General features: G+C 36.5%; 1 protein-coding gene across 8 annotated transcripts in view; it reads left to right on the forward strand.

Moving 5' to 3' along the window:
- The window catches only part of LOC308188926 (uncharacterized protein C8orf34 homolog), a 237,369-nt gene that overhangs the window by 93,481 nt on the left and 117,228 nt on the right, over nt 1-26,660 (forward strand). For all 8 annotated transcript variants that reach the window (XR_013945877.1, XM_080578468.1, XM_080578464.1 and 5 more), the window contains one exon: nt 21,152-21,287. Coding sequence is in view for 7 of the 8 variants with exons in the window: in XM_080578468.1 (XP_080434594.1) it covers nt 21,152-21,287 (136 nt within the window). In the remaining variant the exon portion in view is untranslated. The remainder of the gene's footprint in view (nt 1-21,151; nt 21,288-26,660) is intronic.

A 26,660-nucleotide genomic window follows, 5' to 3' on the forward strand; every position in this document is an offset into this window, starting at 1 on the left:
CTGGAGTGATCTGGAAATCAGTCCTTTTCTGCAGCATCATAATCTCTATCATTGGGAAAATATACGTTACTTTTTCCAACTGAAGTTCATTGCATTTATATGAATGGCCTCAAGTACATATCTCCATCAGAGTAAACTGTAATGGACATATATGTATATTACACATATGTATGAAATATATACATATACACACATATTTCATATAAATAATCTTTCCTGTGACCAAGATTTTGCTGTTCTTTATTACTAGCAGTTCCTGAGACACTGACATGAAGGGGAGGATTGTTCTAAGGTTATAAATTTGAAGTCAACTATTACAGTTTAAGAACAAGTGTCATAGCGCTCTTGTAGTTTGTTGTTAATAAAAGCATAGATTGTTCCCCTGACAATTAGTTACATCTTTCTAATCTGTTTTGTGTTTCCTGTACCCTAGGGATCATTCTGAGGGGCAATTTAGTTGTTTTTGTTTTTTACTTTTCATTTCAACTTAGTTTTGAAATTGTATTATTTATAGTTCACGTGGCATTCCTTAAAGAAAAAGTGAGTATTGCAGTGTGCTAGCAGAGACCTTTTTTTTTTTTCATTGTCCAAATAAGACTGAAACAGGAATTTTGAAATTTGCTCTTTGTCTGAAAAGTTCCTGCTGCAGTCTGATGAAATCGACATTCTTGTCAGTTTCCCTCCTAATAGTAGCTGTGAAATCGACAAGAATGTCAATTTCACGGAAGAGCCACATGGGACTGACATGATCTGTGGCTCTGGGGCAGCTCCTGTGTGGATTGTGCAGTTACTGACCTGGACCACCTATCTCAGAGTTTACAAGCGTGGTGCGTGTCTGAACTCTGCAGTTAGGAGCCAGGGTTATAATGGTGTTTTGGTTTCAGCGTGCCGCCTATGAATCTGACCTTTGGTTAGAGCTAGAGCTTCTTTAACCTTCTGGCTTCCAGCTTCCTGGAAACTACAATGCCTTATGCTCTGTATGTGAAGTAGATACTGAGTCCGGTATGTTCTCTGTGTGATACCCACAGGCAGATTCCTTTCAGTGAGAAGCCAGGATCAGTCTCTGAGACAGATGTTCCAAATGCTTGCTGTTTTGTAGGTAAGCTGGAGTAAATCTGTGCTGGATCGGGTAGAAGCATAGGAAACTTGGTATTTTGTGGATGAAGTATATTTGAATTTAGCTGAAAGGATTAACATGGACTTCTGAATATCAGTCATACACTGTTTGCCACTGAGATACTCTTGATGACCTTCAACTAGAAAAAAAATATTAACATGAAACATGTTTAAAATACAGAGCAAGTAACACTGAAGTTATCTTTTCATTATCAGCTCAGAATTAATTTTTCTGAAAGAAGGGATGGGAATCTGGACTTTTGTTGGTGATCGATCATCAAACTTCTCTTTCCAATAGTCCAGAACAGTTGCTTAGTTCTGAAAAACTTGTGATCTTTTCTTCTCTAGAGAGGCATTTCTTAACTAATAGTGTAGCCAATACCTCTGTCTGTGGTTTTGCATATTGTAACAGGATGGGTGAGTACCCATAAAGCTATAGTCCTTTTGTGTGTTCAGTTAACAAAATGAGCTGAAATTTAGAGAATAAATACTGCATGTACCCCTTAGACATTGTATCATTCCTTAAATGCGGGCTGCCCAATACAAAATAAATGGATCTTGGCTGTGGAATTGATCATGTTTTCTTGGTGGAATCAGGCTGCATCAAAGGGGAAGCTGCCAGGGTTTACCAAATCATTTAATATAAGGAAGGGTTCTGCTGACAAAATTGTGAATGCAAAATACACATTTTTAACTTGTATCTTTGCTACAGAATGCAGTTTCCAAAGTTTGTAAATTAGACTTTCACTCTTAGCGGTGTGGCATCACATCTAAGCAATATTTCAAGTCACCTATATATGAAGATTAGTTATGACTGGTATAGCAGTATTCAAGTGTTTGTATGTTCAGTATCTCACTGGGAATAAACGAATAGTCAGTTAAGTTCTGTTTTGTTTCCTGTTAACCTCCCCAGACCCATATGTTTTGTCAGTATACATCAGAACACTTCTATTGCACCCCGCCATTGCTAAACTTGTCAAGAATTGTACATGTGTAAGTGTTTCCATGTATGTTACCAGCATCACTTCTGGGATGTGGAAATTTACAGGTTTGTTTGTCAGATGGTATGTAATATCATGGTGTCATTAACTCCCAGTTAATATCTTTCTATATACTACAGAGCCCAGGATTTATGTATTAACCAACATCTTGTGTAGTAAAAGTAGAAATACCCTTTTTAAAAGTAAATTCTTATTTTAAATTAAAACTAACAAAAGTTGAATTGATGAGAAAACTTGTTTCCATTGATATGACTCATTTGAAATTTGATATTTAAAATTTTCAATGAGTTTACCTATGCAATTGGGTTAAATTCTAGTTACCTAGTCATTAGATGCAGTTTTGAGAAAGAGGACATCAACGGACTTTTTATATAAATTTCTGTATAAATATTTCACAGCTTCTGATATGAAGTAGATGCAAGCTATGCCATTGCTTCTGAGGTTAATATTGGGCTGAAACACTAATACTTGATTACTGCTTTCTCGTTTCTCTCAATATTTAGTAACTCTACCATTTTAGTGGTAGCAATTTTCCCCTTTTTAAAAGGTGGACATGCATAGTGATGTCAAGTTTATTTTTCTCTATAGAAAGTCACTAAAAGTTTTAGTCACTAGGCTTGAGTGCAGCTGTCTTTTCCGTTTTTGTGTTTATAATTATGATTCTATGAAAGTGTCAGCAAAATATTGGTATGCCAGTAGGTATGACTTATTTGGAATTTCATAAAAAACCTTTGTCAAAACTTGTCACAAAAGAATACTAAAGAAGAATAGGAATACTAAGCAATCAACTAACAGGGGAGTACCTATTTTAAAATATTGTTGTTTGATATATTAATACTCTCCACTGGGAGGTGGTAAGTTAAACATTTGCAACATTACACAAAACTATCCAAGATGGTCAAGACCAAAAATTAGTGAAGAATTTTCTAAAAGTCAACAGCATGACAGTCAATGAATTTTGTTGTTGTGAAATGTCAGGGAACACATGAAAAAGAATGATTTGAACTACTGCTACAGTTTTCAGACTATTAATGTAAACAGTTGTGGTGCTTGCAGGCCTGTAACAGCTGTGAACATAAAAGGAGCCAGGTACCTCTGAGCTACACTATTAATTCAGAATGTAAGATTGTCTGCACTGCATATCCTGTTTAACTTCTTGCATATGTCTTTCAGTTGTCCGTGTGTATCCAGTGAGATACCCCAGTTTGGTATAAAGGCTGTCATTCTAGTCACCCTAATCTCATAGCAGACACAGCAGAAGGGAAGAAAGTTTGGAAACGTGAGAGATAAATGACTGGAGACACAAAGAAACTGAAGAGTTTTACGCACATCAGTTTAGTGAAGGAATGAAAAAAAAGCAAACAAAATCATTAGTGAGAATAAACTAGTTCCTTTTCAGGCTCTGACAAACTGGCCAACTGGTTGTTGCCACCCTCAGCCATCTGCCTTGCCCTGCACCTTTAATAGATATGGAAGCCTTCAGGTCAGAGACATCTGATCCCCTTGTAAATCAGCTTCTGAACCACTATAGTGTTCAGCCCGGTGCATTAGTGAAGTCTGGTTCTGCCTAGGAGGGCAGCAGTGCCTATCAGAGGAGGGGAAGATGGTTTTGGCTGGTAGCAACGTCAGCCAGGGCAAGTCTGCCTGAGACCTCGCAAGTGTGATATTTCAAGGGCAAAAGCTAATAAAACCGCACTGTCACTGCTGAAATCTGATAAAAAGAGAGATGCTTGTTTTATCCAGAGTGTGTTTAGCAGGTGGAACAGTTCACAGTCATATAGTTGCAAAGCCATGAGTTTAGTATGATGTAAACCAGTAGTGATATTCCCTGCATACTGTTCCCCTCTGCCCCGTTTTCAGCCTGTGGTTTGCTGTTTTTTTGAGCTTGTGCATGATTTTATAAGGTGCCCATCTGCCTTTGAGTTCTCATTCTAGAAACTTTTAATGCTACTGACCAATTTCAGCAGAATTTGAAAGGCCTCATATATGAAATTTCTTCCAATTTACTGCAAATTTGTAACTGGACATAAGAGAGTCTCATCAGCAGTACCCCTGAAGCTTCAGTAATAACTGAAGAAGTACTATTGCAGATTGATCAGTATTATGGCTTTGAATTAACCAAAGCAGCTGCTGTCTTGCCCAACAATTTGGGACAAGCCGTTTGAGAGGAACAGAGGGAAGATGGGCAGAATGCAAGGGAAATGATAATATAGGAATTATGGAGGGATACAGCTGAAAGTAATGTGAAGGAATTATTGGGAAGTAACACAAAGCCATAGGAATTCAAGATTCATTATTTTCAGTGATTACAAAATAAATACCTGTACATTTTTTTGTTTGTGATTTCTTCCCTTACCAGACAGAATTATAATTTTATTTTTTTGTTGCAAAGTGTGGACTTCTATTGTTTAATACAATTTCAAGTGCAGCATTAAATTTAAAAAACCACAAGATAAATACAATTTTAAATGCTGGACGCAAAAAATAGTATGAGAAACAGTGAACAGCATGACAAAATCCAATCTATTATCACCTGTTCTTAATTGAAGACAGTTGATTCAGCATATATTAAAAGACTGTTGCTTGCCCAGCCATTCTTTCTAATAGTGTTTTGCACTATTCTATCACTAGATTCTGAGTGTTCTGTGTTGTAAAACTAAGTTTAAGTGTATTTTTTTTTCCAAATGGTTGTAATTGCTGAAAAGACAAGAAGGAATGGGGAAAGAATAAACAAGGAGAAGAAATGATAGAGTGAGGTAAAAGATCATTTATAGCAAAGTGGAAAGGAGACATGCTTTTTCAGAAAGGCAAGTCAAAATTAGATTCAGTAAGCCTCGATAAAATAGAGATTGAAAACAGAAGTAAAAGCACCTCTAAACAACTCCAGTTCATCTACAATTTTAAGTATTCCATCTGTCTACTTTGATTGCTGTCTTAACAAATTATATAACAAAACTTTCACCATGTAGAATTATTTATACAGTAGTTACTGCCATGACTACCCTGCAGACAAAGTATAGCTCCAAGCAGTCCAAGTCACATAGTGCTAGCAAGTCCAGCCATCCTTTTCTTTCCTTCCTCTCTTCTTTCCCTCCTTCCTCCCTTCCTTCTTTATTTCCCCCCAACACCAACACCCCCATCATATATGTAGCAATTTTGAGAAAACCAGAGAGCTCTTTAGCCTTTGCTGTGATTCACAGGGTTAGTGTGGCACAGAGTACCTTGAGTTTGCAAGTTCTATGCTATCTTAGAGTCATTGCTGCAGTAACAGCAGCGCAACAACTGTAGTGCTGCTGGCTTCTCTTGCATTTTGTTTAATGACCCTTCATTCCTGAAGACGTAGTTCTTTGTATGTGAATATACTGTCTGTAAATACTATTATCTGTAGGACATTTTGACAGCTAATGTAGCAAAGATGAGAATGGCAAAATGTAGCAAAGGCACTGGAGAGAAAATCTATAGATAAGAGAAACAAATACATAGGAGAATTTGGGATATGAGAAAATCAAAACCCATGAGAATTCGTAAGATAAATAAGAGGAAATCAGTGTATAGCATCCCGCAATAAGAATGCGGGAAAACAAAAAGAAATTAAAGGAGCATTTCAGATGAAGGATGTCTGTCTACTGCCATAAATAGCTACAAGGAAGCTTCACATAATTAGTGAGGACTGGGAGGGTGAGGGAGAGGTGAGTACTGTAAGACCACAACCAACTCTAAGTAAGGAAAGTGGACCAATGGACATGTAATGGGGCAAGAAAGAGGAAAGATGATAGATTTAAATATAAATATCTGAATTATCTTTAATATTAGATCATTTGTAGTCTCTGGGGCTGTAATAAGTATGAGTTGACACCGAAAGCTCTTCTATGTAATTCTGTATTCTGAATCCTTTTATTACGCTTACTGTTTTTTGGTTGGTTGGTTTGGTTTGGTTTGGTTTGGTTTCCTGCAGACAGGAGTATTGGTTTAAGCTTAATGTCTTTTTGGAACACCTTTATCTTCTAATCATTTGCCTTAGAGCTATGAAAATTTTGGCAATTTCTGTTAATTTGCTGCTTAACTTCTACTGCAGTGATGATAATGACAATATTTTTTTACATAAACTACATCCAAAGGAAAAGGTGTTAAAATGACTCCTAAAACTCATTTCTGATATCTACTGAATATATCCTCAAATTGTAGCCTGAAGGATTTTGGTTGCACATTCCAAAGAATATAAAAATGATATTTTATGGTGACAAAGCTATATAGTTATTTTCTGTGAAGTTCCTTTCTGTTGGTATCCTTTATTTTTTTCTCCAATAAATTAGCCTGTCTCTGATTCCCTTTACAGGGACAGGGAGGAAAAGACAGTTCCATGCAGAATTTCATCACAGAATTACAGAATTGTATTACTTTATTTACCAAAACCCTCATAAAATGCTCCTAAAACTGTCCCATCTCACCATATCTGTTCAGCATGCAGCTTGAGGCTCCTGGAGGAGGCTCCCGCAGGAGCAGTGGCCTTGTGGCCAGTAGGACCTCATGGTGGCCAAGGTTGTGGAGAGCGGTGGCCTCCAGGCAGATGGCTCCGGAGGACCACATCCATCCATGGGGAGAGACAGGGGTGTGAGCATGGCCATCCACAGGGCACGCAGAGCTCTCCTACTCCACCCCTTTAATTTAAGTTAAAATCTTCTAGATTCAGCTATGCATGAGCATCCGCACTCGGACATGTGATTGACCTCAGAAAGCAGCCCAAGCACCCATGTCCAGCTTGAACGTGCCTGGTCCAGAAGCCCATGGGTGCAGGAGGAAGAAGCAACCAGTGGGAACGGAGGCCAGGGGGAGGCTCTACCAGGAGCAACCAGCCGCTGCCTTTGTCCCTTTGCTGCTGCCAGAGCCAACTGAGAGCTCTGTGCAGCCCTGAACTCCTTCACCCCTTCCACTGCCTGTGCTGGGGTCAAAAGGGTGTTTGCACGCACTTCATTAGCACCTGGCTAATTAGGCACCTGCAGCCAGACAGCAGCTTCCAGCAGAAAGCAGAACCGGAGGGCAGCCCCGTAGGGCTAAGAGCAAATGGGCCCAAACTCAGCAAAACACAAAAAAGGGCACATTTTGGGGGTCTTCCCCAGTCATCTCCAGGTGCTGCCCCAGCTCCAGCCCAGCTGCAGCCCATGGGGCCTCCGGGGTTATGGGGCTGGGGCTGAGGACAGGGATGGGAACAGGGTTGCGGCTGAGGACATCTGGATGCTTCCCCATTAATGTGTCATGTTGGGGAGGATGAAATTGAGAACAAAATGTGCAACTGTGGAAGAAACAAAATGTACGGGGCTCAGGGTGAATGTGTGCCAGAGGCTGCCCATACGTAAGAAACTGCTGCTGCTATGGGATCAGCACAAAACGCTTCCCTCTTGCACCAAACCAGACTCTCCAGAAGATTTTTGGGAAGTCACTTGGGTCACCTCATGCTTCAGGTCTTTATTTGTAACAGAAGGACTCTCTGTTTCTAAAGCAGGGGGCTTATGAGGAGAAGAGGGTGGCGAAGCGGGAGGGGAGCGGAGGGTGGTGGCCCCCACCCTCTGTCGTGAGGGAGCTGAGGGTAAAAGCAAGGGGAAATGGAAACGTCAGGGTGTGGTTGGGCCTCAGGATGCGAGACCTACGCCTCCTGCCAGGAATAAAAGTCCCAGGAGAGGGTGCTGTTGTGAGGTTTTGTGACTAGAGGGAATGGCCTCAAGTTGCACCAGGGGAGGTCTAGGTTGGAAAATTAAGAGACATTTCTTCTCAGAAAGAGCAGTCAGGCATTGGAACGGGTTGCCCAGGAAGGTAGTGGAGTCACCGTCCCTGGGGGTGTTCAAGGAAAGGTTGGATGTGGTGCTTGGGGACATGGGTTAGTGGGTGACATTGATGGTAATTTTTCTATGATTCTAGGATTCTATGATTTTAAACCAGGGTCACGTATGGTTAACTGGTTTTGTATCACTGGACATTGAATTGAAAACATGCTCAGCTGTATTTTCAAATCAGCTGTTCTCTTTGCCTGTTTGAACTGGTCTATGTCTGAGCAAGGAACCTGAGAAAAGATATTGAAGAATGAGCTGGGCCAATAATCAATGTAGAAAAACAGACAGAACTTTAAAACAGATGAGCTCCCTCACCCAGCTAATTGTGAGCTACACAGGAACTATATCCAGCAGAAGAATGGTAAGTGTTGGTCAGCTGAAATGGGAGAAAGGCAGGCGTGACTCTTTCAGTGCCAGTGCAGACTTAGTTTAGCTTAAACTGATTGTGAAACTGCTTCTTAAATCCTCACTGTCTTGGAACAATAAGCTAACAGGAAGCACACTTAAAAGAGTTAAATCCTGCCTGCACTGCAGTGAAATAAGTTTGGCCACTGATGGGTGTAAAGCCAAGATTTCACTGGGAGGGAATGTGAAGAGAGATGGTGAGTCACTTTTGGAAGAACATAGAAAAATAAGGATGGAAATGCTTAGCAAAATATTGAGATATCGAGCAGCTGAAGAAGAAATGGAAATTTAATAGGATATGTATGTATATATATAATGGTAGATGCATGAAGTTTATACATTCCTGGACCGAACAGTCGAGGTTCCAATGTGCATTTGTGACAGAAGGCAGAGTTCTGAACACAAACAGAAGGGTACATTTATTAGTTTACTCTTTTCTAGGCAACACTGGTGTAGCCCAAGTTTCTGCTCTTAAAGAAATATTGTATCTTTGAAGTACCTAATAATGAAGGATTAAAATAGAAATGAAGAGAATTACAGTCACTCCGTGCCTTTAATTCTCTTCAGAGAAAGTTTACAGACCTGGGAATTATTAAATATAAATAAATATGCAAATAATAGGATTTTTCAGTTTTGACTTTTAACCAGATGCAAAGAGAGACAAATCCAATTGTGGCTTCAAAAAGGTTTCTCCCCTTATTTTATTAAAAACAGAAGTTATAAAAAGACTTTTTTCTTTTCAGTTCAAGAAGAATTAAAACTTGAAAAGATGTTGAAAATGAAACAATAAGAATACAAAATTGTTCTTAAAGGCATAGTTCATAATAAAAAAGTGATAGCTACATATTTATTCCATCCAAGAAAGATAAAGAATATACTTTCCTTTTTTGTCTGCCTTGTTGCAGAATTTTTAAATGTTATTGACTTTTGAATTTTCCTATTTTTGAAACTATAAACGGTACCACTGAAGTACCAAACTAATGTTGCGTGTAATCCTTTCTTGAGTTGTGTCTCTTCTGATGTGAAATTTCATCTTCAAGATTCTTCAGAGAATTAATATGTTCTCCAGTAGGCTGTAAAAAGTAACATTCGTATTATATAAAATGTTTATTTATCACTATCATTTATAAATCATTATTATAAATCAGGATTTATGGCTTATATAAAATGCAAATATATGACTACTATTTTTATTCCTATATGTAATCTGTTGCCAAGTTGAACTCAACTGAAAACATGAAACTTTGAGACTGGGAAGATGAGCCGTAGTTACCATGTGCAGGTTTTACAGTTTTTATGTGGTAACATTCCTCTCATTGCTTGTAGATTTCTGAGCACCTGAAGACAAAACAGCTAGTTTCATCTGCAAAAAGCTGTACAGAAGGGTACATATCCTACACATGGCTTACCGAGCAGCTACCACTCACTGTGGTGGTCCCAATGTATAGCATAAAGAGTAACTGAACATATATTCCCTCTTGTGAGAGTCCTCATTTCTCTCCTACACATGGCAAATACAGTCATTTCTAATTTACTCACAGAATTGTTTCGTCTTGTTCACCTGTTATCTCTCTAAAAGATTACTCCAGCACATCACAGTCAAAAGCTTTTTCTTGACATAGGTTACTGTATGTGTTATATATGATACTCATACGCTGACTGAATGGTTACCATTTTTATATATAAAAAAGGAACTTTATGTATCATTTCATTTATATTTGTGACTCTCAGTTAGCATATATATGACTATAGGCAAATGTGAATTAATGGCTGTGGTGAGGCTATTCCTCAGAATGTCAAGATTTAATTATTCAATCACTGTCACTTGAAAGCAGAAGTGCTATAAGTAATGTTTGGGACAAAGGAGACTTGGCAGGGTGTCTTACAACAGTTTGCAGATCTTTTTCTCCATTTGGCTGTACAGAAAGATGCATCTTTTCAGGGGATGTTATCAAATGTGATTTACGCATATTTGGATGTCATTGGAGAAAAAAGTCTTTTGACATTTTTGAACATTTCTGACAGGAACTCATTTTCCTGCTGTTTTTCAGGAAATGAATAGCAACTGGATTATGTCAGTCACAAGTAATAAGGCTAAATATGTCTTTTTTTTTTTTAAATGAATACTCACATACTGTTTTTATGAATACTCATGTTATTAAAAAAAATTGTACTTGGTTTGTCAACTGTTCTAAACGTACATGTACTTACTGGAGACAAAATATTGTTAAGGTCTAGCTGCTGACCACTAGTTATTTTTTTTCTTCTTTGCATATCAGTTGTCTATTGATGTGTTTAGAAGTCTTCGTGAGGACGCTCAAATAATGGGTTTGCGTAGGGAGTCAAAGCTCTTTTGTTAGAATGAACTTCCAAATTCTATAAACATAGTAATTATACCATGATTGCATTGGCAATCTTGTTTTTGATAGCTTGTTGTTTAGAATTTGTTTTACAGTTTTGGTTTGTTCATATTGGACATAATTTCTAGCTTGTAAATGAGCAATAATAATTTGGCAATATTTCTCATTATATTGAATCTTCACATAGATAAATATTTCACAAGCAGATGATACCTGAAACAATATTAAGCATTAGAATAGGAGACTTTCACTGGTGTGTTGAGAAATTGTTCGCTGCTATGGGTATTTACTCAGGGTGCTTGCTGGAATTGTTATGAGAAGGTCTACGAACTAAGCAGAGCTGCTGCTCAGGTGATAGGGAATAGTAGAAGGTTTTGACAGCTGGGAAAGCTTTTGGCTCTGGACAGTTTTGGAGTAAAGTTATATGAGGCTCACGCTTCTGAAAGGGAACTTTGAGTGTACGTAGTTAATTAAAAATGTCATTTGGGACACACTCTAAAACAGACAAAGAAAAGGTGACAAGAAGGTAAGACATGGTTTTGATAGCAAGAGATCTTAACCTGCTTCTCACATTCAAGCCTATTTATTAATTTAATTATAACATATTATATCAGCTTGGTATTACTCAGTTTAGTAAGAGAAAACAGACAATGATTACTCAGCAAATGTAATACATGTAATTAAAAAAAGGAAAAATCCAAAATCGTATCTTTAATACAGTAACATACTATTAAGAATCATATATTGAAAATGCATTCCTGAATACATATCTGCATATTCTGATAAAATACCATTTTTGAAAAACATTTGTCTTGAGAGAATCAAAATTGCCCTAAGTTTTCAGGTCCTTAAGATGTCCCGGTGAGTTGCAGATGGGGTATCATTCCATCAGTATTAAAATGATGTCCTCCTTACTTTTATTTCTCATATTTTGAGAAACATATATATATGATATATTTTTTTATTATTTTATATATATATATATTTGTTCCAGTGCTTTAGTCCTGGAGCAACACGTTGGTATTCTGAATTGTTAGTATAGTTTAAATACATAATGCTTTTACACCTTAGGGTACAGCTCTAAGAGGTGGGCTGAGCCTAACAGTGTGGTAGGTTTCTCTCTTTCATTAAAGATGGTGGTTCCAATTCCTCCACTGTTCCTCCACTCTTGGCTGTCTGCTCCTGTCATTTGATTTATATTGACTTGAATGTTTGGATGACCCCTCAGTGTGGCAATGCAGCTCACTGAACCAGGCACAAAAGATTCCAGCAAATAATGGAATATTTTTGCCCTGAATGAGCTTGGAGTGGGGTCAAACAAGAATCAAAGATAGGGAGCAACCATATCAGTGGGAATTGTGGAAAGGGAGGGGAGGATGGAACTGGGACTTTCCCTGTCACTGGGAGCAAGCTACTGGATTACAGAACTGTACCGTCAGTGACTGCTGGTTAGCACCTTGGAGCTTGACCTCATTTGCCTACCACCTGAGCTAATAGTATTTCAGGGCCAGAGAATTGTGTTAGTGTGCTTGAAACACATGAATCACCTGGCCCTGTGTGTTGTCCTATATGTCCTCTTGATGCAATCCTACCTGATTTATTTTTTTGCTTAAGTAGGTCTCTTCTGCTCTATATTGTCAAGATGCTTTCAGTTTATACTACTTTATTTATCTATCTATCTATTTATTTATTTTCTGTGTTCCTTCTCTTGGTACAGTTTGCACTGAAAGGTTAACTTCATTTGATTTTTAGGTTATCTATCAGTCAAACTAATGGTAGTTTAGGAATTTAGTATATCTGGTTCTTTCTGAGAAGGAAAACGTATTGAGTTAGTCAGTTATCTTCTGTGATATGATATATTCTCTTCTGCTGCCCCCTTTCAGTGTATGGAGATTGTGCTTCCAAAGGTTTTGTTTCCTTCATCCTTGTTTATTTTGTTTTGTTGACTATTTATTTATTAATTAATTTATTTATTTTTACATGAGAAATGTTGAGAAATATTTGCTATCTGATGTTGAACAGGCTTTGCATTCTGGAATCTCTGTCTCCCTCTCAATTGAAAGAATTGCTTTGGATGGTTAACCTGCAGTTTTTATACTCTGCAGGGGATGGCATGCAGTGGCCACCAGGGGATGTGGCTCATAATCTGTTCTACTGCTGTGGACTCCAGAGTTAAACATATCTCAAGATCTATTGGAGTTTCACAGCTCTTACATTAATCAGCTAAAACCCAAAAGAGAGAATCTTGCAATGTTTTAGATAAATTTCCAGAGTTGGAGTCAATGGCAAATTTCACTTGAGTTCAATGGAGTCATGATTTAACATTGTATGTCTTGAGAAGCAGAATAGTCAGCTGACACTATATGATTCACTTACAAGATGGTTTTATAGTTCTGAAATGAAATTATCTGCAGAAATGTTTGGTTCTAATTCAAATCCAGAAGATAACAGTACTGAGTAAAAGCAAATGTATCTCTATGATCTGTACTATGATAGTAGGCACAAGCTAACATTACATGAACTAACATGTTGCAGTGATTGATTTATTATTTATGCAGTAATCTTGTATTGCAGTATTCAGTGAAAGTGTAGCAACCACATGTATTATATGTACCACATTTATAGATTATTTTCCACTTCAGCCAGCTTTCTTTCTTGTGTTTCAGTACGGTTGTGCAAGCATTGTAGGAAATACAAAAGCCATCTAATTTTCTTTTATCCAAACCAAAAGCATGAGCAAGCATAACCCAACAGGGCACTGAGTGGATAGGTTACACAAAACAGATTTTCAACAGAGTAAGCAGCACTTATACAGCACTCCCAACCACACAGGTTTTTAAAGGTAAATAAAAGTGTTTTTTTTTTTTATTTTGTTTTTTAAAGCATACACTCCTCTTCAATAAAACAATTATTAGAAAACTGGAGTTTATTTGGAACTATATTACCTGGCTGATCTGTAGGCTCTGGGGGATAGTTTAGACATACCTGCTAGTTTGAATGCTTGACCCAGCTGAGAAGATAAAATCATGTTTAAAATTTTTATTTTACCCTTTCTCAAAAGACAACAGTGGTATGAATTTTAATCAATGAGTGAGGCAGAGCATGCACTGTCAGCTGTGATGCCATTGGTATGTTGATGGTATCCAGCTCAGTGTCTGTTTCTCTGAGCATAGACAGTGCAGTCTTCCAGATGTCCCAGTGTCTGGCCAAAACACAGATAGTGATAGAAAACAGATGGTCTTGTCTCAGGACAAAGCAGAGTTGATGCAAGCTGATAGAGGGATGGAGCTGGAAGAAATGGAGCTTCAGTCGTTGGATGCCATCTTATAGTCATTCTTATCTTTGATTCCCAGTTAGCAGAGGTAACAAGGAGGGCATTTATTCATTTGCAGCTAAGCAGAAGTTTGAAGAGCAATAACAAAGACTCACGGTTTGTTTGTTCTAACTTGTTTTCTAACTTATCTAACTTTTTGGTGATCATCTTTGAATTATTGATATGTCTGTCTCAGTTAGGACTATAATGTCTTCCTTAGTGTGTTTCTGTATTCATGAACATACTCTGAAAGACAAATATGGTGTATGACTACATTGGAGGTGTGATCATTTTAATTATATATATATATAAGTTGGGAAAAGAGAGATATTTCCACTGTAGTAATCCTTGTGCTAGATAGGTTTATGAAAGAAAGCATACAGATGATGGAGGACTGGCACAGAAATGCTTGTACTAGTGATTTTTTAAAAAGAAAGCAGTTGGAAGGTCCAGCATTACTAGAAATGTTTGACATAAGTTTATTTGTAGTTTTTATCCTTTGCCTCAACTTTCATTTCAATAAAAAGTGTATGAATTTCCACTGGCCTCTTAACAAGCCAGCTAAACTTAATCCTGCCAAGGGGCTGGTAGAGTAAACTACATGAATGCAAAGAAATATGAATATAGCCCTCAGTGCAAAAATTGGTTCGTACGAAACTAAATTGTTTTTTAGCATCTTCTCTGGCTGAAAAATCACTATTGTTGGTTTAGCTTTATTGATCTGTACTGTTGAATTAATTAATTATTATTTATCTTAGATAATTATTTGTTGTTTGTATGATTTTTTACAGAAATGGTCAGTTTCATTCAAAATAGATTTAATGAAGAAACACGTAAGCAACAATGTCATGTGAAATTCAGTATTTTGGCTATACTTTAAGGAACATCTGTAGTATATTAACCAAGCCTGCTTGAAAAATATTATGGCTGGCTACTCTGTTAGAAAATAAAAAACAAACTGGAATTAAAAACAAAATGAGACCTTTTAAATATGCATTCCTTTCTTATGTCCTGATATTTTAAATTGATTTTTAAAAAACTTTGATCAAAGAAAATCAACAACAAAAAAAAGCTGTGCCACAGTAATAGAATAAATCATGTTGATTTTCCTTAAGAATGTAGATTTGGAATGGGGTCTGAATTGCATATTAAAATAAATGTAGTGAGTGCATAAATAAATGACATCAGAAGTGGAACTGATTAGAAGTATTGAAGATTTGCTTTTAATTAAAAAAGTGTTTTTTACTCAAAGCTAAAGTACAAAAAGAAAAAGTTTGCCGAGGACTAACATTGATAGATTTTCCTTTTGGTACCTTCTGAATTCCAAAATTTCTGGTTATTTTGTGGATTTTTCTAATTGTGACTTTTTGCTGTTGTATTAGACCAAAGGTGCTTTGCTATCACACCAAAGGTACTATTGTAGAATTATTACAATTGAAGTAATATATTATGGAATGTGATATAACAAGTGAAATATTCAAATTTTTATTTTATTGGAAATCTAGAAATAATGACCATGCTCCAATTAATATTAGATTCCCTTTATTGTAGAAATAAAGCACAGTATAGAAACTACCTGATGGTTTGGGCCAGCGTACTTCAAATTGCTATTGGGTGGAGTAACGGTGTTATATGGTCAGTTACTGTTGCTAAGTAGGGGGTAGTTGTTTACAGGGGTTATTTGGTGCTGCTAGATCCTTTGTCCTTGGATGCCCAGTAGGGAATGATAAGTGAGCACAATGCCAATCCTTTTCAACTGTGGACTTTCCCATTTAAATAAAATGATACTATAATGTTGCATCCAGTGAGTGGTTTGGGAAGCTGGGAGACACAAGACATGTTTTCTAAACTTAATTTGCCTGATTTGGAGCAAGGGTCTGAAGATCAGACACTCTACATCTTAGAAACTCTCTCATCCCCTAAAGCAGTGCTCTGACAGTGTTGCCTGCAAATAATTTGTTTTCTGTAGTAAACAAATGTTCCTCCTAGTGAAAAAAGGGAAGATAACTAGGAGATTGAGTCTGTGGGCCAGTTCTTTTTGTATTTGTCTAAGATATTGAAGTGTGCTCTAATGAAAATAGCATAACTTCATCAGAAAAGGCTACCTCATATATTCTAGTCCCAGCTTAAAATAGGAAGATGGAGAAACTGAAGAGAGTTCTCTCTCTCTTGCTCATTAAAAGTGAGAACCCTAACCACTGATCCATTTTCTCTCTCAGGATATATGAAAACGATGTTGCTATCTACAGTGCCCATTTTGTTGTTGGTTGGTTGGTGTTGACTGTGAAGTAGATTTCTGCTAAATTGGCAAATGATACAGGTTGAGGTGGACATGCAAATACAGGGTCTTAGCAGAATCAGGTTTCAATTGATTTTGCATGCATTCAACAGTGGAAGCACAAATATTTAGGGAATTTATTGTCAACTGCAGATACTTATAAAGTAAGATGTCTTCAGAAAATTGTGTTCAGGAACCTAAAATGGCTTGTAGGAGTGAAAGTCTTTTGACAGATCTATTTGGGACGATGTTTGCATCAACTGTGGCAAAGGTCTGACTGGGTGAAATTCTGATGTTTTGAAGGTTTTAATGGGAAACATTAGAACAAACACCATTGTCTGCTTCATAACCTCAAAGGAATAGATTAGTAAGAGGAAAAAAAGTGAAATGTCCTGTAGCTAGTGTATTGCAGAAGATAACTCCAGTATTCCTTTGGTTGAAGTAAATGATTAAACATAACTTTCAGGAGTGGCACATCACACCTTCTGGATTAATGGTTCTCCTCTGTCTTGAAGCTTAAATCCTGCATGTTCCAATAATTCTTTTGGAATTAAGGTGAGATTTTTACTGGGCTCTGTTGCTATTGGTAAGAAAAATTATCCAAAGCAGAGATGATTGGTTAACATAATACAAAACATACAAGTGTGATATGCAAAGCAGCAGAAATTCCTTGAACACGAGTAGAACTACTACATGAAGTAGATTTTATGTTTACTTATTTATTTTTATGAGAGTACCAGAGCATATTAAGAGTCTGTCCTTTAGCCAACAATTTGTGACAAATCAATGCCATCTATGGGCAATACATCAGTGTCTGTCGTGACGTAAGAACACTGCCTTGAGAAATTCATTGCTACAGAGAAAAAGCCATTATTTTAGCAGTGCATCAGAATTGACTGGTGGCCTGCAGGAACATAAATCAGGATTCATTATCATATTGCCTCTCACGTGAAAACATTTATTGCCTTTCTAAGCATTAGACTGAACAGAAAAACCTTTGGCAGTCATTATCTCTCTAAAGATGAATCAGGACTTTTTCCAGCTTTGCATCTTATACTTCTTAAATTACTCCTGGGAAATTATGGCATTTAATGATGGAGGAAAGAGGCAAAAATGGCTGAATCATATCAAACAGTGTAGCACAGAACTGTACTATGTGAGCCTTCTGTGCAACTGAACTTATACCATGTTTAGCAAGGGTTTTGCACAAGAGCAGCTCTGGCCCTAACATGAAAGGTGTGAGAGTCTTGTAGAAACTTGTAAGAGGATTGCACACCCCCTTATCCCAAGACATTAAACAATCTAGAATGGATTCTAGAATACTTGGCATCACTGCCTCTTTCCTCTCCCCAGCTCCTCCTCCCCAAAATGAAAGGAAATAAATAATTACGAACAACATCCTATTTAAAAATAGTTACCTGATTACTGGGATATGTTCTTGTTTAGCTGAAATAGATACCCTTTTCCCCTTCCCTTTGTTGATGAAACTTGTCTATAAAAAAATCACAAAGAATTTAGCTTAGTGCAGCATTATTATTAATACAGAAAACATCTGGTTCAGTGCTATGCTTTATTACACTTGAGATCTTTATCTCACTTTTAAGCATTTTTGTGTATTGTTATGGCAATGCATGAAGATTGCAGCTCTGTAAATTTATTTTGCTGAATCACTGATTTGAGGGAAAAAATGAAAAGTATTTATTGTTTGTTGTTTTTTGTTTTGTTTTTTTTTTTTTTTACGATATAGGAGATATTTAATGAAATGCTATAGGACCAATGTTGGGCCTTCGTATGCCCTATTCATACAGAGAATTGCATAGAAATAACATTAAATGGAAGAAATACAGTGCACAGTCTTGCATTGAAATAATACATTTTTATTAGCACAACTGAGACTGAGTCTTATTCTATTTTTCATTTACTCAAACTTCCAGCCTATCGCTGTACAATGATAGGAAACAATTTCCTAAGGATTTGAGAGTTTTCGCAGTATTCCTGTCCTCTGTCACAGAAGTAATCATCAACTTGGCTTTTTTTTTTTTTTTATCTCTTTTTCTCAGTGAATTACCTCACTGCTGCTCAATAAAATCACTGAACCGCTCAGCTATATCATCACTAGTTGGTCTAGCAAAGAATACAAAGAAAGAGAAAAGATTCAGTGTTCCAGGCACTGTAACTGAATTGACTTCTCAATGGAATCCTTTTTTTTGCTAAGATTGATGCTTTCCGTCATTACAGAGAAACATTTGAACCTTTTTTTTTATTGTTCTTAAAATACATTATTGCATTCAGTGTTAGGATTCATTTTAAAACATTCCTATTTAGGAATTCCTCTGCAAAACATGCACCAATTGTTTAACCAAATTGCTTAATTTGTTCTTTGTATATGTATAAATATAATATATATATGCTGTTTAATACTAAAAGTATTGCATTTTTATTTTATTTTATTTTATTTTATTTTAATTTTCATTAAGGGACTATAATGGATGTGGTCAGTCAGGAAGATTGCCAGATGGCATGTAAACTAGCCCACAGCTCAAGAATTCCCATCAAATTTATGGCTGTTGGGAAACAGGCAGCTTCTTGAAGCTCAGTTACTCTAGTGAGAAAGAGCAATATCTGCCCTGTAAATCAGAGGCATCCAGAAGAATCTGAAAACATTCAATATTGAGGCAGAAGTGCAGTAATCAAAGTTAAATCAAAGAATGCAGATTTTATTTGGATTTGGAGAATGGAATTATACTTCTTTGATAGGAATATTAATAGCTTTTTGGTGCTTTTGTTTTTTTTTTAATCTGCACTTTAGCATACAGATTACTTCTATCGGGCTAACAGCATGTGACAATATATCAGTCCTACATAATCATCTGCCAACTTGTCTGTTAGCTACAGCTGTAGGTACATCTGAAATTGAAGTTACTTGCATGAAGTTTCACTTACTTTTCTCTTGAGGTAAAAATGTTAAGAATTGCCTAAAAATGTAAAAATGAAATGGTTCTGATATACAGAGTCAAATATAAAAGGTATGGTAGAGGGCAGCCTATGTCATTGCTCAATTGAAACAGCCTTAGTCGTCAGAAAGCCAAAAGTTAATCAAGCAGAGAACAGTTGAAAACCTCATTTAAGGAAATCACATCTGTTCAGGGGGGGAAAAAAATGAGGCAAATGCTTCAATTTCATTTAAACTGTAATCCATCCAGTGGTTTACATCTGTTAAAAAATATGGAACTTTTCACACATCTTTAAAACACAGTTAAACATTATTTATTTTAATACATAATATGTTCCAAATATGTAATGCCTTCTCTGAAATGACTCATAGATGATTGATTTTATAATTCTTTATCATATAGCTTTTCAAGTCCTTTGAATAGGTTTATATATAAAATTTTAGATAAAATTTAAAGGAAAAGTTGTGGAAATGGATGCCAGAAAATTCAGTTGAACTGTCAATTTATATCTCCAAGACAAGGAATTTTGGGAGGAGAAGAGCTTTCTTAAGCAGTGGAAGCATCACAGATAAGAAAATCTAGTTCAAGCACTTCAGTGAAAAGAAATTAAGTTTAGTTTTGATGTTCTTCCTTTTTATCACCATGATCAATGGATATTGTTTACTGAAATGGATGTATCCCCAAAAGAGTACGGTTAACATGACATTATCCTGCCAATCTGACCATACCGGTACCACATTATGTATCTATAATGACTATTTGTGTATTTTAAATTCCAATTGAATATAGCTTCCGATTTTAAAATTCTCCATGACATTTCCCCATCTGATTCCAGGATCTAAAGTCTGCCTTTGCACACTTTCTGCTTCACTTGGATCCTTTAACATCTGGTTTCTTTTGTAGACATAAATATATGAAAACGTATATGTATACATTATCTGAAAGATTTTAATTAGATGATTGCATACTGTATACCATAAGTCACATGCGTTAGTCAGTACATGAAATGGTTGGTGCTCATTCAATAGCAGCTAGTCAGTGCTTTGTTTGTTTACTTTTCAGCTAGAACCTAATTGAATTATAAACAATTTTAAATGGTGCTTTATGGATACAGTAGGTGTACATAATATGCCTATTTTATATGTTAGTAAAAAATAAACAGATTATGTTAAGAATGTCCTGACTGGAAACCAAGAGACTTCATTTACATTCTAACTAAGCTACACAATTCCAGAATGATCTGGGGAAAACAGTTCTCCAAGAGCCTCAGCTGTCTTCCTGCAAAGCAGGAGTGATTTTACAGTAGTATAAAATCTAGTTATTATTATTCGTTGCTGATATATTACAGCAATATGGTAGGTATAAGTACGCGTGTTGTGGTCTCTTTTGGTGTGATATATGTATCTATTTTCCATTCTGGGGAGTTTAGTACTTTTATCTTAGTAATACTGTTTCATTGCCAAGTGAATAGATACCAATAATAATAATAAAAAATCAGAAGAGAATCATACACTCAAAAAACCGAAGTTTTCTCTTCGATGTGGATCCCTATTTCAAATGAAGGTATTGGACAGCATCTCTTGACAAAGCAACTGACAAGTGTGTTTGTTGTCTGTTTTATAAATGAAATTGAAAAATAAAGATTAAAAAATAGGCAGTCTGAAGTGGAAATGCTAGTATTTTTGAACGAACCCCTGTCAATACAATAGGATGCTAATACATATATAAATAAAAATACTCTGAAGTGTTTTTTCCTAGTGTTATTCAAATAATTGTGTGTGATTTCTTCCTGATTTTTGAGTTGTTCTATTGTTTAGTGATCCTGCCAAAAACATTCTGCAGGTGCAGAATAAATAACTTTATTGCTACAAAATTTAAGCATATTCTGTTTTGTTGCAGAGGATCTTGATGATCTAAGAATGGAAGGAGTAACAAGTCTGATGTCTTCTGGGAGCAAATTCAATCAAACTAGAAGTGCTCATCCTGCTGAGCCTCAAGCAAAGGTCACGTTGAATATCTGTGCAAGATGTGCCAGGTAAAAAGCAAAAACATATCATGCTACCAATAAATTATTTTCCCCAGGTTTTCAGATACGTATTGTGATGGTGATGACCTCTCCTGTGCTAAGGGGAATAAAAAGAGGAAAAAAAAAGAAAAAGAAAAAAGAAAAATTACTTAGCTACTGGCTACCCTATAACCTCTGGCATCTGGGTTGGGCAACTTATGTTTATGCTTGATATGTCGCATCAACAATGAATCAAAGAACATAGTCTGAGGCCTTACTTCACAGCTTGAAACTATTTTAAGCCTTTCTGTCTCTGAATTTCATTAGTTATTTGAGCTTTTGTGGTTTTTCAAGGGATGAATCAGGGAATTTAAAGGTTCAAATCCAATTTGAGAGCACCTGTATAAATGGAGATTTAGTTGCACAGGTGCAGTCCAGGATTTCAAATAGCTGCTTCTTAGCACTTTATAATCTCATCCTGTTTCACCTCTGAGAAATGATTTAATCAGGCTGAACCCCTTTTGATTTTGACAGCTGGAAATAATTCTTGCATTTACAGTATGGGGGCCAAATAAACAGGTTGGTATTCCTGTAGCCAAGTCAACTTGAGAATGCAACACTAACAGAAACCCCTTAAATTTCCAAGATACATTCTTCTATGTAGACAAAAGCTCATTTGGTGAAAGGATTTAAGCCTGTTTAAATGACAAAACTAGCCTTCTCACCCTTCTGTTAATGGTTCAGATTAGCAAGAACAATACAGAGGCATGCCAATTTTATCTGCCTGCCTTTGCCAATGGCTGCTCCATTGTGTAGTTTGAGAGGGGATTAGCTGCTTGTAAATAAAAAGCAACCTGTGGTGAAATTAAGTCAAAAGTTTGGCCATATGCCACCCTACGTTTCTACTTTTTTTTTCTTTTTTTTTTTTTCTTTCACTGTTTTGCTTGTAAATTAGTACTTTTAAAAGGCACTTATGTAGAAAGAGGGGCTCCAAAACCTTTTCTGATGGTCTGGGAGCACAACTACAGGCATGCTGAATCACCCGAGCAGTAGCATCTCTTTAGCACTGTCATGGAGCCTTAGAGGAGTTCATTTCCCAGTTTGCCAGAGCAGTAGTGGCAAGGTGGCCTTGTAATACCAGGGAGTTTTGCTGTTAATGGTGTGGCCTTATGCTTTAAGAAAAGAGCAAACACGCTAGTAGTGGGATTCTTCCCAATTCACTAGAAAAAAACTGCTTATGTTATAAAATGTTTCCAAACAACTAGATACATGAAAGTATGGCACCTTTTTCCGCTGGTATCAGTTGTCCATGGATTGAGTAGAAGGGTAAGGAAAACAGAAAGTTTTTGACGTGGTCTTTTTGAACTTATACAAAGTCTTGTATGGATTACTATGAAGGTTAATTAAATTTTAAATTCCCTAAAGTAGCCCCTAACAGCAGGTGTCAAAAATACTATATATCCTCTCAATCCTGCACACCAGGGAACAAAGGGTTGAGCTCTTAAGCCAAACCTAGCAACCTGGCTATTGCTATTGTCCTTTAACTGGCTGTACTATATGACTCTGCAGTCTGAAATATGAGTTGCAAGAGAAAGATCTCATAAAAGTCCCTTTTCTTACTTCAGTTTCATTATGAGAGAATGCAAAGCAGTGCTTTATGTCATCTGTAGAGCTTTATGTCGCTCCCTACCCTGTTTAATGAAGTTAGGGAGGAACTAGATGATACCTACTTGTCTCTGGTTCTTTTCACTCTTGTTGCAGTTCAGCAGATTCTTTAAACTTCTGAAGTATCAAAATATAGACCATCGGATCATTAACATTGGATATTTAAAGAGAGAATTAGGTATTGCTGTTGTATTCAGTTGTGAGGAAACTAGCATTTATTCTTCAAGATGAAGAAATCTATTGATTCTTTTGGAACATTCCATACTGCTTACTCATTTGGAGAACACCTTTCCCATCTTCAAGACAGAGCTGTCAGTACAGTTAGCTCTGTCCTGTTGGTACCTCCATAGTGCATTTGTCCAGTGCTTTCTCACAACAGATGTAGTAGTGCACAGAGAGAACTGCTTGAAGCAAATGGTTTCAGGAACATAAAGATATATATTTTTTTCTGTTTATTCCATGAGAAATTCAATTTGCTGTTACACTGTGATATAGCCATTGAAACTATCGTGTTATAAAACCAGAGCCTGAGCACTTGGGTCACCTCTGTAGAGGTCCCTCAGAGTTGGCATTTATCTCCACTGTTATGTAAAAGCCTAGTATTTATTTTAAGGTCATAATACAGAACATATTAGTATATTTGTTTTGGAAATGATGTTTTCATTTTCCCATGTCCTCTAAGCAGACTTATGTGCTGTACTATACATATATTAAAATGTTTGGATTTGATTTTAGGCACATTTTAATACAATTGTAAAAGAAGTCAGTATAAGTTGTTGCTATGCATACTTCTAGCTACAATTAAACAGATGTCTTTCCTCTTAATTTTACTCCCTTTTTTCATTGTGTAAACTGATTTGAGATGAATGGACCTATTAATGCCAGCGGGGATTCTGTAGATAATAGGACTTGTCAAATCAGACTACCAAATCATGTTTACTGCAGGTATTTTGGCTGTCTGTAGGAAGAATATGACTTTTTACCTCAAATTTGATTGTCAGAGTTCCAGATGTTAGGAAACATTCTTCTTGGCTCAGACAAAAGTTTAATTTTATTTTTGCATTTGCATAATGCCAGCTCTGTCACCTTGCTCTTTCCGTTTCCCTTTCCGTTTCCCTTTCCATTTCCCTTTCCGTTTCCCTTTCCGTTTCCCTTTCCGTTTCTCGTTTCTCGTTTTCTTTTTTTTTTTCTTTTTCTCTTTCTTTTCTTTTTCTTTTTTAATGCTCCACCCTGATTTTATTGTACAGGCAAATTACCTTCTACTATACATCCTCCAGAAGTTTCCTCACTTCTTTGGACACTGTGGGTCTCTTCTGAGAGGGATCTAGACAGATGATTGAAGGAGTTCCCTGGTACTTAAATAGATTACTTTAGTAGATTACGCCTGGGAGGAGTGCTTGGCTAATTCTTCATGTCTACTGAAGGCACCTGCAGTAAAGTACAGTGCAGCAATATGTCTTAACATTTTCATGGCGTCTACAGCTTCCTCCAAATGGGCTAAACAAGGGAGTGCAGTGACTTGTGAGAAGTGTAGACTGAACCAGCTGTTTCACTCATGCTGAGATATTTCTCATCAGACTTCATTTAGCTCCAGTGTAACTCTCTCCTCTTTGTACTGCTCAAATATACATGAAAATCAGGATCCAAATCGTGGAATGTAATAAAAGGAGGAAAATATTAGCAGCTTCTGGTTTCCTGTTTCTTTGTCACTACAGCCTTATTCCCTGAGTCACAACTAGTATTTAGTTCAAGCTAGCATTAAATGTCCTGCATAGCTGGTTTTCTATGACTTTTGATAGGCTGTTATTCTGCAGAGTAACAGTTCTTCCCTTTGAACTCACCTACGCTTTTTCTGATGCAGTGTTTAACACAGTATCGGAGGAAGATCTTCAAAAAGAATGTCAAATGGGAGTGGCTATAGGCAGAGTTATAAATCTGATTTGTTACAAAGCAAGTTAAACACATTTTACATTGTGGGGAAAACCTGCAATGCAGCTGAGGCTCTGTGTTTGACAAAACATCCTCCCTAGCTTTAAGTCTCTCAGAAAAAAAAGTAAAAACCTTTTCAAGAATCGTAAGAAATGAGACTGAGAGTGGACAGAATTAGAAATAGATTTTTTAAAAAATCAAGTTTTTTAGAAACTAATATCTAACCTTGAATACTGATAATTTCAGATCGTCTTCAAATAATAGATAGAGTTCTTACAGTCCACATTAGTAATTTTAACAAAAGCTAAAGTTCTCCACCCAGGTATATGGGAGATAAAGATGTAGGCTTCTTTCAAGCTATCACACCAAGTTTTTGTTTTGTTTTGTTTTTTCAGCTTATGATTAAAACAAACAATCAAAAAAAAAAACTGAGAAAAGGAAAAATAAAAGGAGGGGTTAATTCTCCTGGAGTATAAATAGGTTTGTAGGCTGGAATATAGCTGTAAGAAACAGAGAGCTTACTGTTTTCTCTATAGATGTTTCACACACGGTGAGCAAAATGCAGATGGATAACAACTTTAAGAGGTTTTTCAAATGGGAAAGTAGCTGCAGAACAATGTTATTCCCATAGCTGCTCTTGGACTACAGAGAACGTTAAGCAGCATATTAAGTCATCTAAGTAAAAGGGTGACATCATTCACAAGGTAGAACAAAACAAGGTTCGTAGATACAGAAAAAAGGGGCTACAAAAATAACTGTGTGTGGAATGTTTGCTTCCTGCTATTTAGTTGGGAAAATTAGCAGACAATTTTAGTACAACTAATCTGGATTTAGATCATTTGAGCAAAGTGTTTATAATAAAAATTCCATCTTCATCTAGGAGCACAACTAGTTGGACTGATGTGGAGAATAGACTGACCTATTCTGTAACATGATTTTGTGAATCCTTTCTCACATACAGGCAAAAGAAATGAATTCCAGGTTTGTCTGATGAGTCATAGGGTACCCTCAAACATAAGCAAAACTCTTATGTGTTAAACAAAGGTGTAAATGACGATTTGTAAAATCAGACAGCACTTCCATATTTTCTCACATCTTATGGTGCGCACATTGAGAGTTTTGCAAGACTTTGATCAGGCATAAGATGATATTAATTTACTATGGCCAATTGAATGAAGTTTAAGGGCTTTTTTTTTTTTTTTTTTTTTTTTCTTTCTTGGAGGACCACCCATTAGTCTTGTATGCCCACTGCCATGCTCAAAAGTTAAATCTTGTTCTTGTGGAGTCTTGCCAATGCATTCCTGGAAGTAAGAAGCTTTTTGTTTTTAATAGCGCAAGGGCTGCATTCATTCTTAACATCAATAGAATACAAAAAAGGGGTTGCATGTGATTAAAAAAGAAATGGGATTATAGAAAACATACTGTGCCACAAGCTTGAAGGCTTCTGAACAAGAATGTTGGGAAGGAGCACTAGTTGCATACAAATGTAGGTTTGAGATGCAATACATTTAGTTAATATATATTTAAGATTAACTAGAGTGAAAGCACAATGTCCTAAGGCCTTTTAACATATTAGAGAAATCATATATATTGGTACAAACAAAATAAATCTAAACATTAAAAATGTAGCATGGCTTTTCTACCAGTCACCATTGGGATGTGGAGTACAGTTCAAGTTTAGTAACTTGTGTTGATAATGTAAGATAAATGAGATGCTCTATGCATGCTACCATTTACAGATCCTCTCTGAAAATGTAGTTTGGAAAAAGTATTCAAGAAGTCTCATGTCAGTTTGCCTTGTCTGTAACA

Source organism: Anser brachyrhynchus, assembly GCF_964034855.1.
Source record: "Anser brachyrhynchus genome assembly, chromosome: 2".
In the NCBI taxonomy this organism is placed as follows: domain Eukaryota; kingdom Metazoa; phylum Chordata; class Aves; order Anseriformes; family Anatidae; genus Anser; species Anser brachyrhynchus.